The sequence below is a fragment of the Vanessa tameamea genome, chromosome 3 (assembly GCF_037043105.1).
Source record: "Vanessa tameamea isolate UH-Manoa-2023 chromosome 3, ilVanTame1 primary haplotype, whole genome shotgun sequence".
Classification (NCBI taxonomy): domain Eukaryota; kingdom Metazoa; phylum Arthropoda; class Insecta; order Lepidoptera; family Nymphalidae; genus Vanessa; species Vanessa tameamea.
In genome coordinates, this window is record NC_087311.1 from 13913722 (window position 1) to 13935917 (window position 22196).

A 22196-nucleotide genomic window follows, 5' to 3' on the forward strand; every position below is an offset into this window, starting at 1 on the left:
TTTAATTACGTTTTACTAAATGTATAATGTAAGTATTATTACTTGTTACAGATTCGTAGGTGACAAAGGCCAAAATGACGGTGGAGAAAAGCAAAGGGACGGAAAAGAAGGCCCCGCCGGCGACACAGAAAGTAGCACCGGACGGCGGCTGGGCGTGGATGGTGTGTCTGGGTGTGAGTTTAGTTAATGTGAGTATCACAATTATAACACTAGCTTTGACACGCAGTTTCACCCATATTTATATTAATAATATACAGTATACAAGCTGCTTTTCCCGACTTCGTCCGCGTGAATTTTATCGCATCGCCAATTACCGGATGTAATCTTAACCATCGAGGTAAAGCTCAAGTACAGACAACAAAGTTATGGAAATCGGTCCAACCGTTCAAGAGTTCAGTAACACACACGTACAGAAGGTTTTTATTTATATAGTGTCGCTGACGTATAAACGTACGAAACGTACGTATACCCCTAAGGGTTGTTAAAAAAGTTATGCTGAGTTTCTTCCGCTGGCTCTCCGTTCCGGTTGTATTTTTTTCTGAACCGGTGGTTTGACTATGAATAATTATGTTTCATTAAGAGGAAACCTCCATGTGGTCGAATTTTATTGAAATTCTGCCACATGTGTATCCAACCTGCATTGGAGCGTGGTGGAATAAGCAGACCTCGTCTTTTCCACTTTACATGACAGGTCCAAAATACTAGAGCATTTTTGTTTAGTATATCTGTCTCGATAATTATTAAATTAGGATAATAAGTATAGAAAATTAAAAGGACTTTTATTAACAAGGGAGATTAGCAAAAGCAATCGATGTTTTTCCAAAAGTCTCGTTCGGTTTGAAGACGAGATAAATGTAAACAACAATCACGTGACGGGTCAATTAGGATTAGCGTTGAGCGCTGAGCGTAATGTAAAATATAATGACCTTTCTGTAAATGACTAAATTATATCTATATTTGTGAATTCAGTACAAAAAAAATCAATTTTTGAATAATTACTTTTGCCCGAAACTAATTAAAAAAAAAAAGAATGGCTTTGTATAAGCCCGTATAATAAGGTACCATCCACTCATCACATATACTACCGTAAAGAAGTTAATGTTAGTATTTTTGTGTTCAAGTTTGAAGGATGAGTGAGCCAGGGTAAGGTCGGTGACGTATTAGCCATCCAAGGGATGGTTAGTATTATACCAATGTCAATGGCCGTTGGTGACCACTTACCATTAAATGGCTCATTTGCTAGCCTGCCTATCTAATTTAAATATTTTTCTTTTTATGATATTTTAAATATGATATGTTCTTTGTTATATTTATTATAGTATAAAGTCAATAAGATATTCTATGTTATATTTATGATATATTATTTTACTAATAAGCAAAGTCAATATTAATTTGATTGTATATAAATCTGGATCAATTAAAGCATATAATTAATAAAGATTAAAAATATCGAAATTCACACAGACCACAAATGTCTAACGCGGGGAGCGATAAAAAGATAAAAAATAATAATATCTGTCCATTTTATATCAGTCTTGAGTATTTTTGTTATAAAAGTCACCTCGGTCTACATATTTAAGATGTTCCCAACGCTGTGTGGGTCTCTGTGCCAAAAACGTGATCACGAATCTATTATGGGGCACTTAAATAGGTACTTTATAAAAAAATATGTTAAGTTAGTTTATATTGTTATATATGAACATTTAATTGTTTTAATACGTCTATTATGTATAAAATTAGGAAACAACTAACGTTTTCACTCTTGACTGCCTCAGAGGGAGTTTGTCGACTGTATGTTTATTTCTGCAGCACACTCTCTAGGTTAATGGATGGACGGTATTTTTTTTTTTTAATTGGGAGCATGATAGGGAATTGACGAAGACAACGATTATAAGAAAATTGTATGTCGGTTATAAACAGTCATTTGGTTTTTCTTGGTACAAACAGTACCAAATCGTATCGACGGATGCATAAAAAAATATTTAAAAGTCTATTGAAATTTTTTTTTTAGAGTACGTAGGCGAAAGTGCAAATGAGCCATTTGAGGGCATGTGGTAACCACGACCCGTTAAGATGGGTGCTTACGTCAATGTGTCACGAACCTGGGAATGTAGAGTAGCTTTATTCAATTTTATTTTGTAATATGTCGATTTAAAGTACTTATGTTTATTTAGATGGTGTATAAAAAATAAACAGTAAGGTTTATTTTTTAAGGTTATTGCTGCATTTTAAATATTTTTGTTAAAGTTACAAAGTTCTTATTACGTTACTGAGTCACGAATTTTACAGTAACTACTCTTTCGGTTTTATATCGACGTAAAAGATTTTAAATTAAAATAAATTGTTGAAAAACCACACATGACTCCAACTTGTTGTAAATTTTAAGGTTTTATTTTTATTTTATTAAATTTTGGCTGGCAGTTTCATAAATGGGCCACCCGAAGGTAAGCCAGTGCCTTGTGCCTGTTTGGAACACAACAGTATAAGTAGTGTTGTTTAGAGACAGAATATGACGTGATAAGTAGGTGGAACCTAGCTAGATAGCCCTACTATCGAATAAATTCCAATAGTTCCCTAACTGCAAAAACGACTTAACCAATATACATATAACTCATACTAAAAGATGCAGTGCTTTTTGGAGGTTCTGGTATATAAAACACGTAAGACAAGCCGCCGGTTTTCCTTTTTAATTTATACAAAATTAAGATCAAATATCTATGAGTTCCAAACATTTCTTATCCATAACTGACTTCAGTTTATAGATAAAAAAGTTAACTACAAAAAAAGAGGAATTCTAGATTCGTATGATTGTGTTGCCAATATATTATATAACTCGTATACCTATTGGATCGGCTTCGTTAATGTGACGTATAACATACATATAAAGAAACATCGGAATCTTCCACAAAATTCGATTCGACATGACGTCACTGCGCTTCTCTCAATAACTTGAAAATGAGTTGAGTATATTTTAGCCGACTTCAAATAAGAATGATGTTGTCAATTCGAATGACTTGTTTGTGTTTTTTTAACAAATAATGTTGAATGTTATATGAGGAGAGTAGCATACTTAAAATTTAAGTCAAGGTAAATCTGTGATGGTTATTTTTTTTATAAAAAAAGAGTACTAATAGAATACTTATTCATCGATTAGTTAATATGTTCCTTTATTGTTAGTTTCGTTATAGTGAAACTTGGCTTAAATCATCTTGTTAACTTAAACATGAATTACTTTTTTGATTGGGTAGGTATCACCCACTCATCAAATAAACTACGGCCAAACAGCAGTATTCGGTATTGTTGTGTTTCTGTTTGAAGTGTGAATGAGCTAGTGTATAATATCTTAGTTACCAAGGTTGGTGGCGTATTGGCGAAGTAAGATATATTCCTATATGTCTTACAGCGCCATTGTCTATGGAAAGACTACTTACCATCAAGTTACATCATAAGAAAAATGACATAGATACGCGGACTAAATGTAAAATTATTTTATTGTGAATTGTGATTAGTTCGTAATAACATAGTACGTATACACATCAAATAATTCGGAACTCCGTAAGTAAATTAAATAGCAAGTATCCGTGAAATTAATTACTACATTGTAGCGTACAATTAGCGTGGTAAAACAAGTCGATCCTAGATAATGGTCCGTGTAATCGTTGTCAATTTAGTTACGTTGCGTACGTATTTTGTGTTGAACTTCCTCGCGTGTCCGCTGTCTATCAAACTAATAATAATGACGGTTGCTTAACCGCTCGTCGGCTTGGAGTCATGTGTTCCTCAATGACACAATTACTACTTATACGAATCGCTATTGAACCATCTGTTTTGATGTTCACTGATTTTATCATTGATATCACGTGGACTTATCGATAGAGTGCTTGTTATTGTTTTAATTTATCAATATACTGTATATATTTGACACGACCTAGTGGATAGATTGCGTTAATTTTAAAAGAACCGCGGGTTTGATTTCCCGATTTCGCTATGGATTATTTCATGCTCAAAGATGAAGGTAAACCGTGATGAAACCTCTATGCGGATTATATTCTCACACACGTACTTATATAATCTATCATCAGCCCGCTCTTAGTAGTCTTCGTAAGAGTCCTTTGCTTTTAGGTAATGCAAGAATATTAAATTCACGTTTGTCGCTCCTTTTAAATTAGAACCTTTTCCGAAAAGCGCTGCTTTTTCAGATATATGGTTAGTTTGTATTTTTTTCTAGTCTTTACAGTTTGGCATTACAAAGAAAACGTACTGGTAAATAGTATAGATGTAGTAGAAACAATTTAAATGTCTCGGACTGATTCGTAAAGTCATCGAGGATGATAATCGTATACGGTACCAGCTGTCTGTTTTATTCGCGTAATACTTTTTGTTCGGCACCAATTTATCGGATAATAGATATATTTATTTTTGGCAGCAACGCCGTCGATTTAATCAGTTTTATTATTTTAAAAACTCTTTCTTTTAAATGAAATAAAATAATCGATTTTTTTTAACAATAATCGGCTTAAAGAATAACGTAATGAATCTTCCTCTAGTTCCTTTTAAAGTTGTCACATAAAGGATACGCAAATCGTTATTAAATAGTATTTAATCTTGAGTGTTTTAATCAAATTATTTTTGTAATATCTATAACATTCCGCAACTGTGTAGTAAGTAAAACTACTGACTTTAACGTGGGTTCTTCTGTACTCGGTGGTAGGGCTTTGTGCTAGTCCGTCTGGGTAGGTACCAACTAGTCATCAGATATTCTACCGCCGAATACCAGTATGTGTTCTGGTTTGAAGGGTGAGTGAGCCAGTGTAACTACAAGCACAAGGGACATAACATCTTAGTTCTCAAGGTCGGTAGCGATGTAAGGAATGGTTAATATTTCATACATCACCATTGGGTATGGGCGGTGGTGACCACTTACCATCAGGAGGCACATTAACTCGTCCGCCTAACTATATCATCAACAAAAAGAATCGACATTGCGAATCGGTAGTAGATTTTTTATTAAAATTTAATTTGTAAATTAACGATTTAAAAATGCTCGTAGGAGTCTATTTGAATAAAGTATATTTTGGATTACTCACTATACGATGTTTCGTTACCAACATAAGTATTATCTATCCCATATGAAACATATCAATACAACCGAGTCAACTGAAAAGTTTTATTGAATAAATCAATATCGAAGAAACAATAGTGATCTTTTTCCAATATATCTTTTCCCAGCCATTGTTTCTATTAATAGCATTCGTCAAGTACAACCTTCTAGTTAATTAGTAGAAATTATTGTAATACAATATTAATTAATTCGAGACACTCGTTTGATCTTGAATTTCGTCATTAAAATACAATCGATGAATTTATTAGGCTTAACCGATGATTCCGGTAACGGCAAGCAGTGGGCTGATTTTTTTATCGTTTGTCAACCGAGATGGCCCAGTGGTTAGAACGCGTGCATCTTAACCGATGATTTCGGGTTCAAACCCAGGCAGGCACCACTGAATTTTCTTGTGCTTAATTTGTGTTTATAATTCATCTCGTGTTCGGCGGTGAAGGAAAACATCGTGAGGAAACCTGTATGTGTCTAATTTCAACGAAATTCTGCCACATGTATATTCCGCCAACCCGCATTGGAGCAGTGTGGTGGAATATGCTCCAAACCTTCTCCTCAAAGGGAGAGGAGGCCTTTAGCCCAGCAGTGGGAAATTTACAGGCTGCTAATGCTAATTGTCAACATCACTAAATGACAATTATATGGAGGATACTTGCACAAACATTAGATTTCTGTTCTTTAACAACCACATCTAATACCGTTGTGGTCTGGTCTCCGTACGTTTTTGGTAATATTTGTTATGAGTAACGACTCCTGTGAGGCGTTTCGAATTTATCATTACAAGCGTACGTTAATTCGTACTTGGTGTGTATTTACATTGTGTGTTGGAATGTACAAATATGGTAGTAATTTGCTCCACTTGTACAAATATGGTAAATATATCCTACAATTTTGAAAATAGAATCTCCTGTTTTCACTTTTTGTAGATATTTAATTGTTCATTAAATGAGTCCAGTAAAGCAAACATTTGATTTATTCATGCGATGATATGCGAGCTCAGTCAATGTGGATATGCGAGGACGTCCTCTTTGCGAAAACACCGAACATTTGGTCTACCAATCCGACGCTATTTTGCTGACTGACCTTTTACTCGAAATTAATGTCGTATTAAATCATTGTTATAATTTTAAACGACTGTTACATAGCTTGCATAAGATATTTGCTTTATTTATACTCCAGTTCGTAAATATTGCAATGGGTTAACGCCCTTGGGGGCGTCCTCCCACGCCAGCGGAGAGTGAAGCAACGCAGCCGTGACAACAGATTTAAATAACGTAATCGTATTCGTAACTTTATCACGAAATAAATATTTATTTTGGAGTCCATTGCCATTATTTGGACATTCATATGTAACTATTGTATATACGAATGGTTATCTGTCTTTACCCAGTTGCACGTGAATGATTGGGCGAATTCTAATCAAATCAAATTATGCTGTATTCGAATAGGCTCTTAAAACCCTTGAATCGTCGTTCTGTAGAATTGAGTTATATGTAAAGATATCAATTCGGATTGCAATTTCAGATAACCTCCAGGAAACTCAATGGTCACTCTTTTTTACAAATAATATTACACAGATCAGACTTAATATAAAATTAACTGTACATACCCTGCCTGGAAATAAAGAAACACTATAGCCTTTTTGTTCTTGGTGTTTTCTCCCTCTCATCAGGTATGTATTTTACCGCCAAACAGCAATACTTGTTGTTTCGTTTTTCTTGGTGAACCAGTGTAACTACAGGCACTCGTGACATTACATCTTAGTTTCCAAGATTGTTGGTGAGTTGGTCTAGTGGTTGATCTAGTGTCTATGGGCGGGGGTGACCACTCATCAGCAGTTTTGCCGAGTACATAAAAAAATATAATGTTAATTCGATAGAATAATGACTGAAGAAAACGATCATTTAGTCGCTAAGGAGGTTTTAAAAGATTCATAGTGAAAAGCTGTTCTAAAAATATAAATAGAAGTGATTGAATCAGGTGCTGTGCAGTCGGGTATAGTGAAGATAAATAGAGTATCTTTTATTGTACACTACGCACATAAAAGGATACAGTAAAGTATAAGGGGACTTTATCCCTTAATTGCGATTTTTTCCAGACGACCTTAGGGTTAGAAATTTGCATAAAAAGAAATAGGCAGAAGGTGCAATAAGAAATATGAATACTATCCATAAGTACATATAAAATGAATAAGTATACGTGAAATTACATAATGTACAATAGATATCACAGATGTAACTATAATTTAACAAAAATTCTAACGTTTCTATGAATACAGCCACTACAGGTTCCATTGACTTGATGTTTAGCATAGTTACTTCTTTCGCGCCGTAGACGCACGAGATCGGATAGGATCACTATGATAGGATCTTTGACGGACTTAAGGGCGGAAACGGAGGGGTGAATTTTGTATGAATTTTACTGTAGAAAATCAGAACGGGCAGCTAAGAATAATATATATGAAATATTATTTTGAAGTATAACGTTGAATACGAAGATACAATTTATAAAGCGTTATTTAAGAAGACCACGTTGTAGCGATGTTTTTAAACACAAGTGTCGTTTTGTATCTGTTTCAGTTTTCAACGCGTTCCCTCGAGCCGTCCTTCGGTTTATTATTTAAGGACCTGCTGGACGACCTCGGCGTCCACACGACGGGCGCGTCATTTATCGCCAGCACGCTCGACTCCGTGGTGAACTTCTCGGGTTTCTTCGTGGGCCCTGTGATAAAGACATTCTCTTATCGGAAAGTCTGTTTCGTTGGATCGACGATATGTGCACTGGGACTTCTCTTCACCGCTCCAGCCAACAGTATAGGACATATATTGGCCACGTACAGTATACTGGGAGGTAACGTTTATTTGTATACATTATATACATTATATTATACTTCACGTCATGTCAAGAAGTGTTAATGCGTTTTTCATGTGATTTCATATCAAAGAAACGAAAAAGGTTTTAACCTGCGCCCCTTATACGTAAATAAGAAATAGTTCGCAAAAGTGTTATCGCTCGTTTTATAGCCGTATTTCATAAACAACGTTCGGTGAGAAGGTTGGTTGAGAAACTGTTAGGAACAGTAAAAAAAAATCATTTCTTGATATATGTTAGTTTTAGTTCATTTCTATATTTAATCAAAATATACTTTATTCAAGTTGGCTTTTACAAGCACTTTTGAATCGTCTTTTAACAAACTATATTAAGTGTATCTACCACCGGTTCGGAATGCAGATTCTACCGAGAGGAACCGGCAAGAAACTCAGTAGTTACTATTTTTCAACTTTTTCAAAAATACAAAGTCATGTTAGTTAAATATAATTATATAGGTATTTACATATGTAATACATCCTGCCTGGAAGTTAACAAGTATTAGCTCCACGCTTTTTTAACATGTATATAGTCTTGTATTAAATAATATACCGTCTTTACCGATGTATTTTTTTACAAATTATTTCAATTCATGAAACGGCAAAGCTAAAAATGTCGGCGGTATTTTATTATAGAAACAGATACCTTCACCCAAGAAGGATTTATTGAGTTTGCGGAGTCGGCAACTTGGCGCCATAAGCTTAACCTTACTTCTCGTGCACATACAGTGATTATCACTGATAATATCAAATTGATCAATGTTACTTTTAATATACATAATATTGTTGTAAATATATTGTGACGCAACAGTGAGTATTCCTATTTTGTTAAAAACGTTTATATATGTAACATTTAAAATGTAACGTTTCTGACGCTATGTTACTTGAGTAAACTATTTACGATATAATGTCAAAATCGATGACTTCTAAATACAGCAAAATATATTTAATATTATACGAGAAATAGCTTTTTTTTCTTACTCGAGGTAAATTTGATTCCCCGGAGCCTGATCGTCTGTCTGTTTGTTTCTAAGAATTACTCCCTAGTGTAATTTTAGGTACAGCAGTGAAGTCATATGTGTTGAACTGTGGAAATATTGGATATTGGTTAATGATGACTAACGTAAGCGTCTGAGATACAATAAAATATTACGGTTATAAACGATCAGGGAAATTAAACATTAATTAAATTAAAACAACTGAAGTATACACCAAGGACACAGGACAAGGCGTCCGTAGATATTTGTTTCTTTATAAAAAAAGGAATAAAAATTACTAGAGTCAGTGAGAGTCGATGAGCGATATCTAGCTATAAACTTGTATAAGCCTTTGTTTTGTCATTCTAAAATGTACCTAAAAAGAGAGAAAACCTCTCCATTTGTTATAAAACCTCGTGAATATAATATTCAAGGTCAATGAACCTAAAAGAGACGAGAAAAGAGCCGAGATGGTCCAGTGGTTAGAACGCGTACATCTTAACCGATGATTCCGGGTTCAAACCCAACCAAGCACCACTGAATTTTCATGTGCTTAATTTGTGTATATAATTCATCTCATGTGCGGCGCTGAAGGAGAACATCGTGAGGAATTTCAATGAAATTCTGGCACATGTGAATCCACCAACCCGCATTGGAGCAGCGTGGTGAAATATGCACCTAACCTTCTCCTCAAAGGGAGAGGAGGCCTTAGCTGATGCTATATCTGTGCTCTTACAAAACCTCCAACCTTCAACATTACCATTCTGCTCGTAAGTCCGCTAAATTACGGAGAAGTTATTGCCGGAAAACAGTGAATAATTTTAATTGGTCCGGCTCATTCGAACTCCGGACCATGGAATCTGCAGCCGTTTATAAGCTTTCACGTGTCAGTGTGATGAAAACGTTTACACTCAGGGTGCAGAGTCCAGTCGTAGTACGGGGACGAAATAAATCAAGCTATACGCGTGATTCATGCACAGACGAATAAAATTTTTAATTGTATATTTGCCATCGGTATCGTTATTTTTAATATTATCTTTAGTTTCAACTCCTTTGTATTGTAAGTATTTTGTATAGCTTTAAATCTGTTTAAATACCGGTTTATCAATTTTATTTTAATATCAAAGAAAACTATCAATATATTTTTTTTTATATTTTAGTTTATATTTATATTATTAGTTCTGTTTATATTTATCTTAAAAATCTTTCTAAAATTATAAAAATCGATCGGATCGAAGTTTCCGAATGAAATTTAGCAAAGAGATAGACTGTAGTCTGGAATACCACATGGGTTACTTTTTAATCTGTAGCATTACAAATGATCTGTAACCTCACACCACACGAGGGCGGTATTTCGTACAAAAAATAAATTTGTAAGCATTAGGTATAATATGAGGAATATGTTACGCGATTGTTATATATAAATACACGATTCACATAAATTCCTCGAATACCACAATGCGTGCTCATCAGTTATCCTCATGTTCCGGAAACTATTAATTTGTATACAAGTATTCATCAGCTTAGTATTTGTACTGCGAACATCGCATCGTAGTCCTCGGTTAGCCTCGAGTGAAACTCGGTGGCATCTAACTTCTAAGGCATAGGTTATCCGGATCACTCGATAACATGAAAGTTATATTTAAATTTTAGTCATAACAATACTTGCACGATCAATTAATTTTCAATATCATTAAAACTGAAATAGATATTTTTTTAAATACCACTGTAGAAACAAAACAAGAGTAATTTTATCTTCATATATATTAAGAAGTTGCACATAGGCGCCCAGCTGTTGTGGCGTATAATAACTACTCGCAATGATATTTGTATTGGTGATTTATATACCTATATACATCATATTATTAAATTACACTGTAAAAATTAAATTAAACTAAACTTTACTAGTTCGGAAACTGACTTCCGATTCATTTTTGTATAAAATAGGAAGGAGCGCATTCTTTTTTTAAATACTTCCTGGAACAAAGTTACACTGTCAGAATATTATAATTTGAGTGTATTAATTATTAGACTGTTCTTTATTTCATAAAACTTACAAGTGTTAACAGATAGATTAGTTTGCCGTTACGGTGAACGGCAAGACGCTCTCTTATGCCGTCATTGCCCCCTTTCCCCAACCTATCTTATATATCAATAGCATAAGCCGAGTTTTGTCCCAGTGAGTGAAAATCGGTTATGGTCTCATTTTTAAGAGCTCCATAGATGTGCAGAAAATTAATGAGAATTCTTGATAGCAATTTACTTAATTGTAAGATTTGACAAATAACTAATTTAAAGAGTGAAGAAACGTTACTGGCCGGCTAGAGCGCGGGACTGCAGCTGTATTAGAAACAAAAAGGAAAAACGTAACCAACATTAAAGAAAATTGTTTTCTGCATACTCCAATTCTAACTGATTTAAAAGAGGTTTAATCATTTTAGCGCTAAATGTGGATGAGTTACTTGCAGTTTACGATGAAATTAAATCTAAACAAAATCTGTCATTGGTTTCGAAATTCCTAAAAATCTTTTGAATAAACGCGAAGTTTCGCGAGAGACCCACTAGTGTAATATTATTGTAAAAATAAATGAAGTATATTTTCTAATATCGGTCAGAATCATCGTCAGTAGAATTTTACACATTTTCGAAATAAAGAAAATTTTAAATATCTTAAAGGTAAATGTTACATTTTCCTTGATTTGATTCGCAGCGTCTATGTAGGAAAAAATGTTACAAAAGGGGTTTCATTACTTGAACGTAATTAGCATGGCACGTTTTATTTGAGTAGACTGTTCTGTCTGCAAAGTAAGGGAAATTAAAAATGCTGAGTACTAAAAGATTTGGAAAAGAGTCTGTACAAACTGGGGCATTTGTGTTATTATTTCTGACTGAGATTACAGGATTAAGATACAAAATATTAAAATGAATAAAAATAACGCACCGTAGTCATGGTAACCGAAAAATCTTCACCGTGTATATGAATTTTCTCTTTTTATTAAATGTGTACAATTTCGCTTCGTCTGATTTTTGTTTTTGTTTTGGATTTATTTGCTTACCTGTTTTAGGCTAGACTGATTGCGGAGACACCCTGTACAGTGGTTTATTTTTATTGATGTTATGTCAATATTAAAAAAAAAAAAAAAGCCGAGATGGCCCAGTGGTTAGAACGCGTGCATCTTAACCGATGATTTCGGGTTCAAACCCAGGCAAGCACCACTGAATTTACATGTGCTTAATTTGTTTATAATTCATCTCGTGCTCGGCGGTGAAGGAAAACATCGTGAGGAAACCTGCATGTGTCTAATTTCAACGAAATTCTGCCACATGTGTATTCCACCAACCCGCATTGGAGCAGCGTGGTGGAATATGCTCCATACCTTCTCCTCAACGGGAGAGGAGGCCTTAGCCCAGCAGTGGGAAATTTACAGGCTGATTATGTTTATGTGTATGTCAATATGATATTTACACTAATAAAATGAAATAAAGTATCTGCGTTAAAAATATGTCCCTTAACATATTTAATAATAGCTATTATTGAGTATTGTTCTAGTACTTTTCATAATGATCGCACTCCGCTAACAGTATGTAATATCATGTAATTGAGAATTGAGATGAAACAGGCCGACTTTTACACTGAATACTAGTCTCAGCTCGGGCGTGGGGTAAGGGGTGAGGAGCCCCACGTCCGAACTTTCTGTATCCTTTAAAACGTGTATGCAAAGTTTATTGTAGATGGATCGAGTACTTAAGACTTTAAAGCGTATGAAACATACTTTCGCTTATATAATATTCATGAGGATATTAAATATCAACATGAAAGAATTGAATTTCTGATTTTGATATATGTTGCATTTTAGGAGTCTCGGTAAAATCTCGCCATTGTATTTAAAGCAGCGAAATTGTTATTTTATTTTTGAATTTTATGAATCAATGTCATTGGATGTCTACTCGATTACATTTGGCTGAATGTCCGATTGTGTATCATATTAGATTTTATCATTATATATATTCTTTGTTATGCAACCTAAATTCATACTAAGATACCGCAACCCGTGATTCACTTGCAATGACGTACGAAGTAAACGCGGAGTGATTTCGAATCGTTTTTAATTGATTTTTATCAAAATCGTACTTCATAAATGTTATAAATATTAACAATATCTCACTAGTTGATATATTATGTTCGACTTCAGAGATAAACAATCAATACAGATAATATCATATTATAAAGTAGTATTCTTGACACACAAAAACGTCCTCCTTTTTTGACATATCACTCGACGGCTCCAGTGATTTCTCGCACGAGCTACATACGTGCCGATTAGATGACTTGCGAATATCGATATGTATTTTAATTTCTTTGAATTCGATATGTAACTGGATAACTGAGACGTCATACAATAGTGTGTAAATGACATGCCTTCTTAATACATAGGTACTTTAAACTGTTAGTTTACAAGTACTTGCAGTACTGTGCAAGACCGGTCTGTTTCGGTTTCTGGGTGGTTCCGGTTTGAAGGGTGAGCGAGTGTTTAACTACAGGCACAAGGGACATAACATTTTATTTTCTAAAGTTTGTTGCGCATTGATGTTGTAAGAAATGGTTAATGTTTTTACATTTCCGATGTGATGATCAGGCTATAATCATGTAACACATTTGCTCGTCCGCCGACGTATACCATAAAAAAAATGTCTAGTAGGAAAGTACGTAAAGCCAGAATATAGATTGCTGCCGCATCAGATTGTTAGAATGAGGGAATAAAGAATGCATCTATGCTGCGTCGGTACTTTTGTTTAGTTAAATAATATGCCTTACGCACCTAGACAGTCTTAGAGATTGGTCGTTAAAAGTTTGTGAAATTATAGGGTTCTCATAATCTGTAATTTACTTGGCAAATAAATGGCATAGTTTAATACTTAATACTTCAAATAACTCCAAAGGTAATTTAAAAATATGAAATAAAGAAAACTATGGTCGCAACGTTTAAGATTAAATATCTTGACTTGCTTACAAACAGTACTCCCGCGCCGATGACTAGTTCTTGAAAAGCGGGAATTTCGTGGTCAGAATCAATCAAGAGAACATTATTAGTAAATTATATAACTTGATTATTTAAAGATTAGTCTAATAATGACGCTCATCGTGCGATTGAAATGGTCGAATTTGCACGTAAATGCAAAGTAGTTAACTTTGTTTTTGTGAGGTTGTGTGACTAGGATGGATATAACACAAAACACGCGAGAGAGAGGGAGCAAGCTGTACTGGTAGAAAAACGAATGAGAACTGATTATAGATCCATTCAGTCACGAAGGTATGCACTTCCACGTTAAAATATTGGTGCTTAAATAAAATATACTTAGTAATATTATTGTAATTTTTATTTTTTTGCCGTCAGTCAACTCACGCACACTAAGACATCTAATTAGCACGACCGTTACTCCTTCTTACCGAAGCGCCTTCGTTACCGAATAGTTGCTAGTGCTATGGTAGTGTGTATGTGAAGTGAGTGACGAGGCGAATGGTGAGTCGAATAGCGACACGAATGTGTCAACGGTAAGCTCATCACTCGCCTCGCCACTTATCACGTCGTTTGTGACGCTTGCGTCGGGAGCGCTCTTTGGACGCGAGTCAAACGGTGGAGTGGCGATCTTTGACAGTGTATCCGTTGTGATTGTTCATTGGAGAAAAATTGTTTGAAATAATCTAGATGTTTCTACAATCTTGTCCTCGTGAATTGACATTAATCTAGAATTTGTATCATTAATTTAAAGCTGATATAGAATAATTACATTCGGAAATATACATAGATTAAATTATATTATTAAAGAAATACACCTCGGATTAGGTTAGAGAACAGACGTTGTGCATTGTTTTTTTTGGGCACCGATTAATACACGGCTTTGTGTAAGCACTCACTCTTGTCTCCTTGAATGTTCATCGTACGTTTAATAGAGCGGCAAGCCGTATCGTGAACGCAGGCGTTTTGAGGGCTAACTGATTGTATCAAAACAAATATTATAAGAGCAAGGGCATGCCACTGATGATGACAAAATTGATACTAATAAAAATTTTTTTTTTATTATATCTAACATAGTATATACTATACCCTGTTCAAGTTAGCTTGATGTTTTGGACAGACAGAAAATATAACATATATAACAGTCGATGGAACGATGGAATGCGTAATTCAAATTAGAAGCGTCTAATATTTTCAGTGTTTCTATTTAAATTTTACTTTGAAGCAATAATAGATAAAGTCTTAAAATTTTCGGATAACGCTTGAATCTTGAGGAACTTTTGTATTATATGTATTTTTTTAAATATTTTTACAATTTTTAAAATCATTAAATACGAACATATTATTTTCTTAATAATATGTTCGTCATTGCAAAGTTATGTAGATCAGAAAAATTTACATCTGTCAAAAAGATCAAGCAATCTTGTACAGGATATAAATGCAGACTCCGCACTGCATGTCTTGAATCTCAAAGATTTTAAGGTCAAAACAATTGCTTCTGCTGCGTAATGAACACCAGATCCAAGCTTCGAAATTAATGCCATTAAACTCCGTAAAAAAAATTACATGAACAATTCTGATTAAACTGGGCGAACTTGAATTATTATATATATATTATGTATGTATGTATAATGAATATATAGCAAAGCGATATTGGTTATATTCTGCGTCCCAATAAACAATAAATTTATCTGGACCAATAAAAGTATTCTTGGAAAAGTCTTAACTGCATCTCTGTGTTCAGCGACGCAAACAAAATATTCATAGTTATTGAATACAAATACGGTTAAGTAATAATCGCATAGTATTTATAATTTTAAGCTATTCATTCGAAAGATTGAAAAAATTAGGGTCACGTCGAGGATACTTTGTCATTATTAACCAAAATCGAAAAAAACCGCTTTGTATTGTTATTGGAAGCATGAACGTAAACTATGAATGTTTCATATTTAATATGTATATATGTGTGTGTCAAACACACCCAACACAACACAACGCATAGCAGTGTGTATGTTGTTTATATTAATTTAGTGCACAACATTTCTAATGCATCTTACATCAAAAAATTAACTTTCAATACTCCTCCACCGGACGCGTAATTTTAGTAAAAAAGTGGTGCAAAGTTATTGCTTCAAATATATAAAGATGTTTTCAATGTTCACATATTTAAACGAAGATGCAACCGAATGATATTTATATTAAAACACCAACAGTTCGACTGTCTGCTTTAAAACAATTTTGTGCATGTATTGATAAAATTCATGGGATTAATTTGGAAATTACATGTATATTGCTAGGACATTTAATGGATAAAAATAGGAGATGCTGTTATTACTAATTAAGTACTGTTATAATTAAAACAATGGTATTTTATCGACTGATAAGAAAATGGCTCATGAGGATATTCGATTGAAATCGATCCATAGCAATTTTTACATACATTGTTACAGTATTTTAACAGTATATTTAATTTCAAACATCTTTTCTTCCAGGGTTCGGCGTTGGTTTGGCATCAGCGTCATCGTTTGTGTCACTCAACCATTATTTCTCGAAGAAACGTGGGCAGGCTGTTGGCCTGTCTATGGCTGGTACAGGGTTCGGTCTGATGGTCATGCCTCAACTAGTCAAACTGCTACTGAGTGAATACGGGTTCAGATGGACTGTTATTATATTGGGCGCTCTGGCCTTCCACGCTGTACTTGGTTCATGTTTACTTCAGCCTGTCAAAAGGCATCTTATTGATGCGCCAGTCGACTGTGAGATGCAATTAGTAAAGGTTAGTTCTCTAGGTGCTCTAAATTCTATCACCACTAGGCTCATATCGTGTACAATAATTTATATATTTAACTTGGTCTTTTAGTAATAATATTGCTAAATAGGTCCTCATATAAAAAGGTAACAGTTAAAGTAGAAGTAACGTAAAAGTAATTTGAAAAAAGCAAACCGTATCCATAATATATCTTTATCAGATCCTTATACATAATAAGAATTTTGATTTACATAAAAATTCATAGAATCAGTTCACGATTAACAGTTAAATCAGCGTATATCAAAATAAATTAAATATATAATAATCAACAATAACATATAAACTCCTACTGTTTGAAGTTTGTTAATTAAATAAATAAATAACTAAGTACACATATTCTTAAGTACAACCAACAGTCACTTTCATTATTATTATTATTTATTCTTAGGAAATGGAGTGTATACACGAAAGTGACGAAGAGGCCGATGATAAATTCGAAATAAATCCGCTCGTCACGCATCCGATGCCGAAGTTGACCAAGCAAAGGTCTAACGTCAACATGAACCATCCCTCAGTCCGGACCGTGGGTCTCCCTCGGGCGAAGACTTGCGACAAGCCCCTCCAAGAGTTCGACGGCTCGGCCAACCCGATCGCCGGGCTGACGACCGCCGCGTCGGTGGCCGCCATGCAGCGCGTCACGTCCAGCAGCAGCATGGCCGAGGCGGCCCGGAAGCGGAAGGTGTCCGTGATATCCAATATATCCAACATGGACTTCACCGGGAGTTACTTGCAGCTGTATCTCGACGTAAGTATTACCTATGACGGACTGTAGCCATACTTATAAACATCCCACATAAAACCCGTTTTAAATTCAGCTTGATAGCGAGATACTAGTGTAGGTTTCAATATAAATCCTTAAATCCTTATCCACTATTAATCAGTCCGGTGTTGCCATTAACCCAAGAATGATAATTATATTACATATTTTTTAGTATGACTATTAACTCCTTGAAATTCGTAATTTTGATGTATTTATTTCAGACAGTAGATGACGACACATTACAAATGAAAGCGTTTAAGAAAGTCGAGCAAGAAGTACAAAAGAAGCAAGGCTTCTTCAGGAAGTTTATCGCGTTGATGGACTTGGATTTATTAAAAGATTGGTCCTTCTTAAACCTGTTGCTGGGCCTGTCGTTGTTCTGGAGCGGGGAACTACAGTTTAGGATGTTGACACCATTTTTTATTAGGAGCTTAGGATATAATATGAACGAAACTGCATTCTGTTTGTCCATGACGGCCATAACTGATATCGGAGTGCGCTTGGTATTGCCGCCGATATTCGACAGGCTCGCGATCACCAAGAAGATGATATTCTTTATTTCGGCTTTCTTCTTAGCTGCTACTAGATCGGGTGAGTTCTTTTTATTTATATAAGTAAGGCAAACTGGCATGGGCACCCGAATGACTGGCACTAAGAAATATTCATTCTACCTCACAATGCCAACCAATGCGCCACCAACTTTGGAATTATGCGTTTTTTCAACTAGTTTGATATATTCCTAACACGACCTGGATATTTTAATCCTATTTCGTCCAAAGACATTTCACTTTAATAAATAACTATTATTTATTTAAAAGCAACTGTTAATGTGATTTGTGTAGCTACAGACACACGGGATAACATCTCAGTTCCCAAGGTGGCGCTTAAGTGCGATATAAGGAATGGTTAGGCTGTGATATATAAAAAAAAAAACAAATAAAAAAAAAACTAAGGAATAATCGTGTTCATAATTCGGGTCAAATGTGAGATTATAATTTAGAGAAAAGCGAAAGTTTATAATTTATGCGGCGCTTAAATATGTTTTGGCGCAAGGCTTCTCGCCCGTTACGGATGTTCTATTGCAAGTTACTCTATTTCTATTAAAAGAGTAATGTTAAGAAACATTATGCAAAACTAGTTTGCGCATGCGGCGGAGAAGGGGCAGGTGATAGTACCGCGGTGAACGTGCTCTCATTATGATCGGTTGAGTACGTAAAAGCGTAACAAATAAATGGACTCATTTTCGTATTTAAAATACTAGTTAATAATATGATTTTGACTTCGTCTCGCTTCAGTTCTGGCCGAGCAGTCGGAATGGGTGCCGCTGATGGTGTGGCTGTCGATCTGCGGGTTCTTCCGAGGCATGTGCCTGAGCAACTTCACGCTGACGATATCGGAGTACTGCCCGCTGGAGAAGCTGCCGGCCGCCTTCGGCCTGCACATGGTCAGCAAGGGCGTCTTCGTCGTCATCATCGGGCCGCTCATTGGTGAGATACTAAATTCAAAAATTTTGCACTAATGAAGGTTGTCATTTCAAACCAAAAACTCAGTTTCCTAAATCCACAAATGCAATCGAAACCCCAAACCTCATCCCTGTCTGTTAAATAGATACTCCAAGCAACTCTTTAGAGTGACCCGAACGACTTCAACATGAAGACCTTGAAGGAAGGAAATAGACAACGAGAAGCCCCTCAAACCTGCTATCCAGTCACTCAGCCATATAATGGGTCCCGACAACGACGGTCTCATCAACATTGGCGATCGAGAGTCTTTCAAGTGACCAAAAAGGTGTAAACACCCAAACAATAACTGCGAGATCCAAAGCGGACATGGGACAAGTCAAAGCGCCATCATTCAAACAGGTAGTTAAACCTGTAGATCACATAGCCAACGTCTTCGTCGCGTATGTGGCAACAACAAAAGCAACAAAAATCTCACAACAACATCTCATGATATCTCATCTCATCTCAGGCTCATGACAATCAGCTAGAAGGGCTGCTTAAGGTGAAAATCGAAGAAACGGAAGTTTATTATCTATAACAAGGACACCTCAGAGCTCATAAAAGGAAAAAAGATGATTTGCTATATGGCAGCCTTTAATGCGCCTGGACGCATCACAACCCTAGGCGAAGATGAAACAAGGTGCTCGGTAAATCAAATTCCACACCCCAGAAAATGATTCAGGCTCGCTTAAACTTAATAAATGGCGGAAAGCGATCCTCCCAAGAACTGGTGGAAGTGCCAAAGATGACGCGAGTAAACGCAGGTAAAAACAACTTGGATCAAATGCAACTTTAATATTAAAGAGACCATTATAGCCCCCACCATAATAGAGGCGAGGAAAGATTTGAGAGATGAGAGAATAGCCAGGCGGGATCAGACGCGGCGAAGAAGATACAATCGCGAGAAGATCCTCGCGAATAGCATAATATAGCAAGACCAAAAACAGTGAAAATAGCTTATAGTTAACGAGGCATTAATGGACCACTTATAAACCATCTTGCTCATATTACGTATCATCGAAGTCCGTGAGTCCGCTAATATTAACGGAGACAATATCTTTAAAATGTATTCAGCCAAATTTCTTGTAAACCATCTCACAAAACTGTGCACACACACATGCCCAATGGATGTTAAGTACTGCGTACTGAATTCTACGGAGGCATACATCCAGAAAAGTAATCATGTCCCTGCATCTAAGCCCATATATAGCGGTGTTTCTATTCCCAAGCCTAAATTCTGAACATACATCCAACCAGAGAAAGCATACCAGTCCAAGGGCACGGCATTGGAGAAGGATCCAACAGTCACGCAATACTTGGAGCACAAGGACTGGTTTACGAGACGATTTGGCTACAAATTCCGTGCTGCAGCAGATCCCATCAGCAGATATAGTAATTCTTGGCGATTTAAATGCTGACCATGCCGAATGGCTTGGATCACGCACTACCGATCATGTGGGTAGATCTGTTCTCGACTTCGCTTTAGCATATGATTTGACACAACAGGTCACCTCGCCAACGGGAATACCAATAATAACAATATACGCTCGAAAACAAACAAACAAACCTACTTGTGAGTAGGTTTGTTTGTTTGTTTTCGAGCGTTGTTGCTGACTCTGTCGACGATGTTGTGCTTCAGGATATAGAACTGTTTATTCCGTATTCTGCGGTGCCCATCGGTTGCAAGTCTCAGCCCTGGTTTGGTCCTACGCATTAGGCATCGTCCCGAACTCGTGGAAGACTGCTTTGATGCATCCAATCCCTAAAAAGGGCAACCGCTCAGACATATAGCCTCCTTGTTCTCCAAAGTAATGGAGTCCATTATAAAGTGCCAGCTCCTGCGGTATCTAGAGGAGTACCAACTGATTAGCGACCGCCAGTACGGTTACTATCGGGGTCTCTCAGCCGGTGATCTTCTAGTTTACCTTACTCATAGATGCGGCGGAAGCAATTGCGAGTAAGGGGGAAGCATTAGCAGCCAGTTCGGACATAGCGAAGGCCTTCGATCGCGCGTGGCACCAAGCTTTTCTTTCGAAGCTTCCTTCATATGGAATTCCCGGGAAATTATGCAATTGGATCACCAGCTTTTTGGCAGATCTTAGCATGAATTTCGTTGTCGACGGATTTGCTCTGACTGACTGAAAATTCGTCAATTCTGGTGTTTCACAAGGCTGCGTTCTATCACACGCTCTGTTTCTTCTGCATATCAATGATCTGTTGCAAATCAGGAACATTCACTGCCATGCAGACGACAGTATCGTAGACACCTTATACATTGGCCGTACTAATATTTCTCGGGAAAACGTTAAAGAAAACCAGAACAAACTTGTGTATAGAGTTGTAATAGACTCTTCGTTAAACAAGGTCTCGGACTGGGCCGACTAAACCTCCACTTCAACTCCAAAAAGACGCAAATTTGCGCGTTAAACGCTAAGAAATCACCATTTGTCGTATCTCCACGATTTGAGAACATTTCGGTAGCCACCGCTGCTAGTATCGGAATACTTGGCGTTGATGTTTCAAGCCTCGTTCAGTTCCGCAGTCAATTGAATGTTAAAGCCAAATTGGAAAGCTCGATGTGCTCAGCAAGGCAAGACCATGCAGTGGTTGCGATTTCGAGTCACACCATAACATTCGTATTTAATACGAACACTGGTGAAGAGAGCACAAATGGCGACTACCAAGAAGATTCTAGATTACAATCTAAAAATGGTTATCCACTGAAGAGATGACCCTATAATGAGCATACTGGCCGAATGCTATCCAGGCCGCATAAGGAATCCAGAATCCCACGAAGACTAATAACACTCCTTTACTTCTAATGCAGAAAAATATGTACTTTATGTTTTTTGACACTAGTGTTTGGAAATTTCCGACAATTTCAAAATCCCGGAACTTCTGGACTTTTAAAATTTTGTTATTTATTTATTTTTTAAAGGGGTCGATTTTTTTTAAGAGGGGTGAACTTGTTTAAGAGTTTGTTTTTTGTAAAAATCTACATTTTTTATAGAGAATTTATTTATTTCCCGAAAATTCCCGGCACTTCGAGGTACGAATATATAATATATTTCATACGAATAACATATATTGATAAAAAAAATATCCTAAAACTTATAAAAGTAAAAAACCTTATTTAAAACAAGCCTT

General features: G+C 35.9%; 1 protein-coding gene across 1 annotated transcript in view; it reads left to right on the forward strand.

Moving 5' to 3' along the window:
- Nucleotides 1-22196, forward strand: part of LOC113397167 (monocarboxylate transporter 9) — a 51956-nt gene that overhangs the window by 27630 nt on the left and 2130 nt on the right. The window contains exons 2-7 of the mRNA XM_026635390.2: nucleotides 52-188; nucleotides 7696-7966; nucleotides 16471-16754; nucleotides 17176-17532; nucleotides 17769-18138; nucleotides 18843-19034. Coding sequence (XP_026491175.1) covers nucleotides 75-188; nucleotides 7696-7966; nucleotides 16471-16754; nucleotides 17176-17532; nucleotides 17769-18138; nucleotides 18843-19034 — 1588 coding nt within the window. The 5' untranslated portion in view covers nucleotides 52-74. The remainder of the gene's footprint in view (nucleotides 1-51; nucleotides 189-7695; nucleotides 7967-16470; nucleotides 16755-17175; nucleotides 17533-17768; nucleotides 18139-18842; nucleotides 19035-22196) is intronic.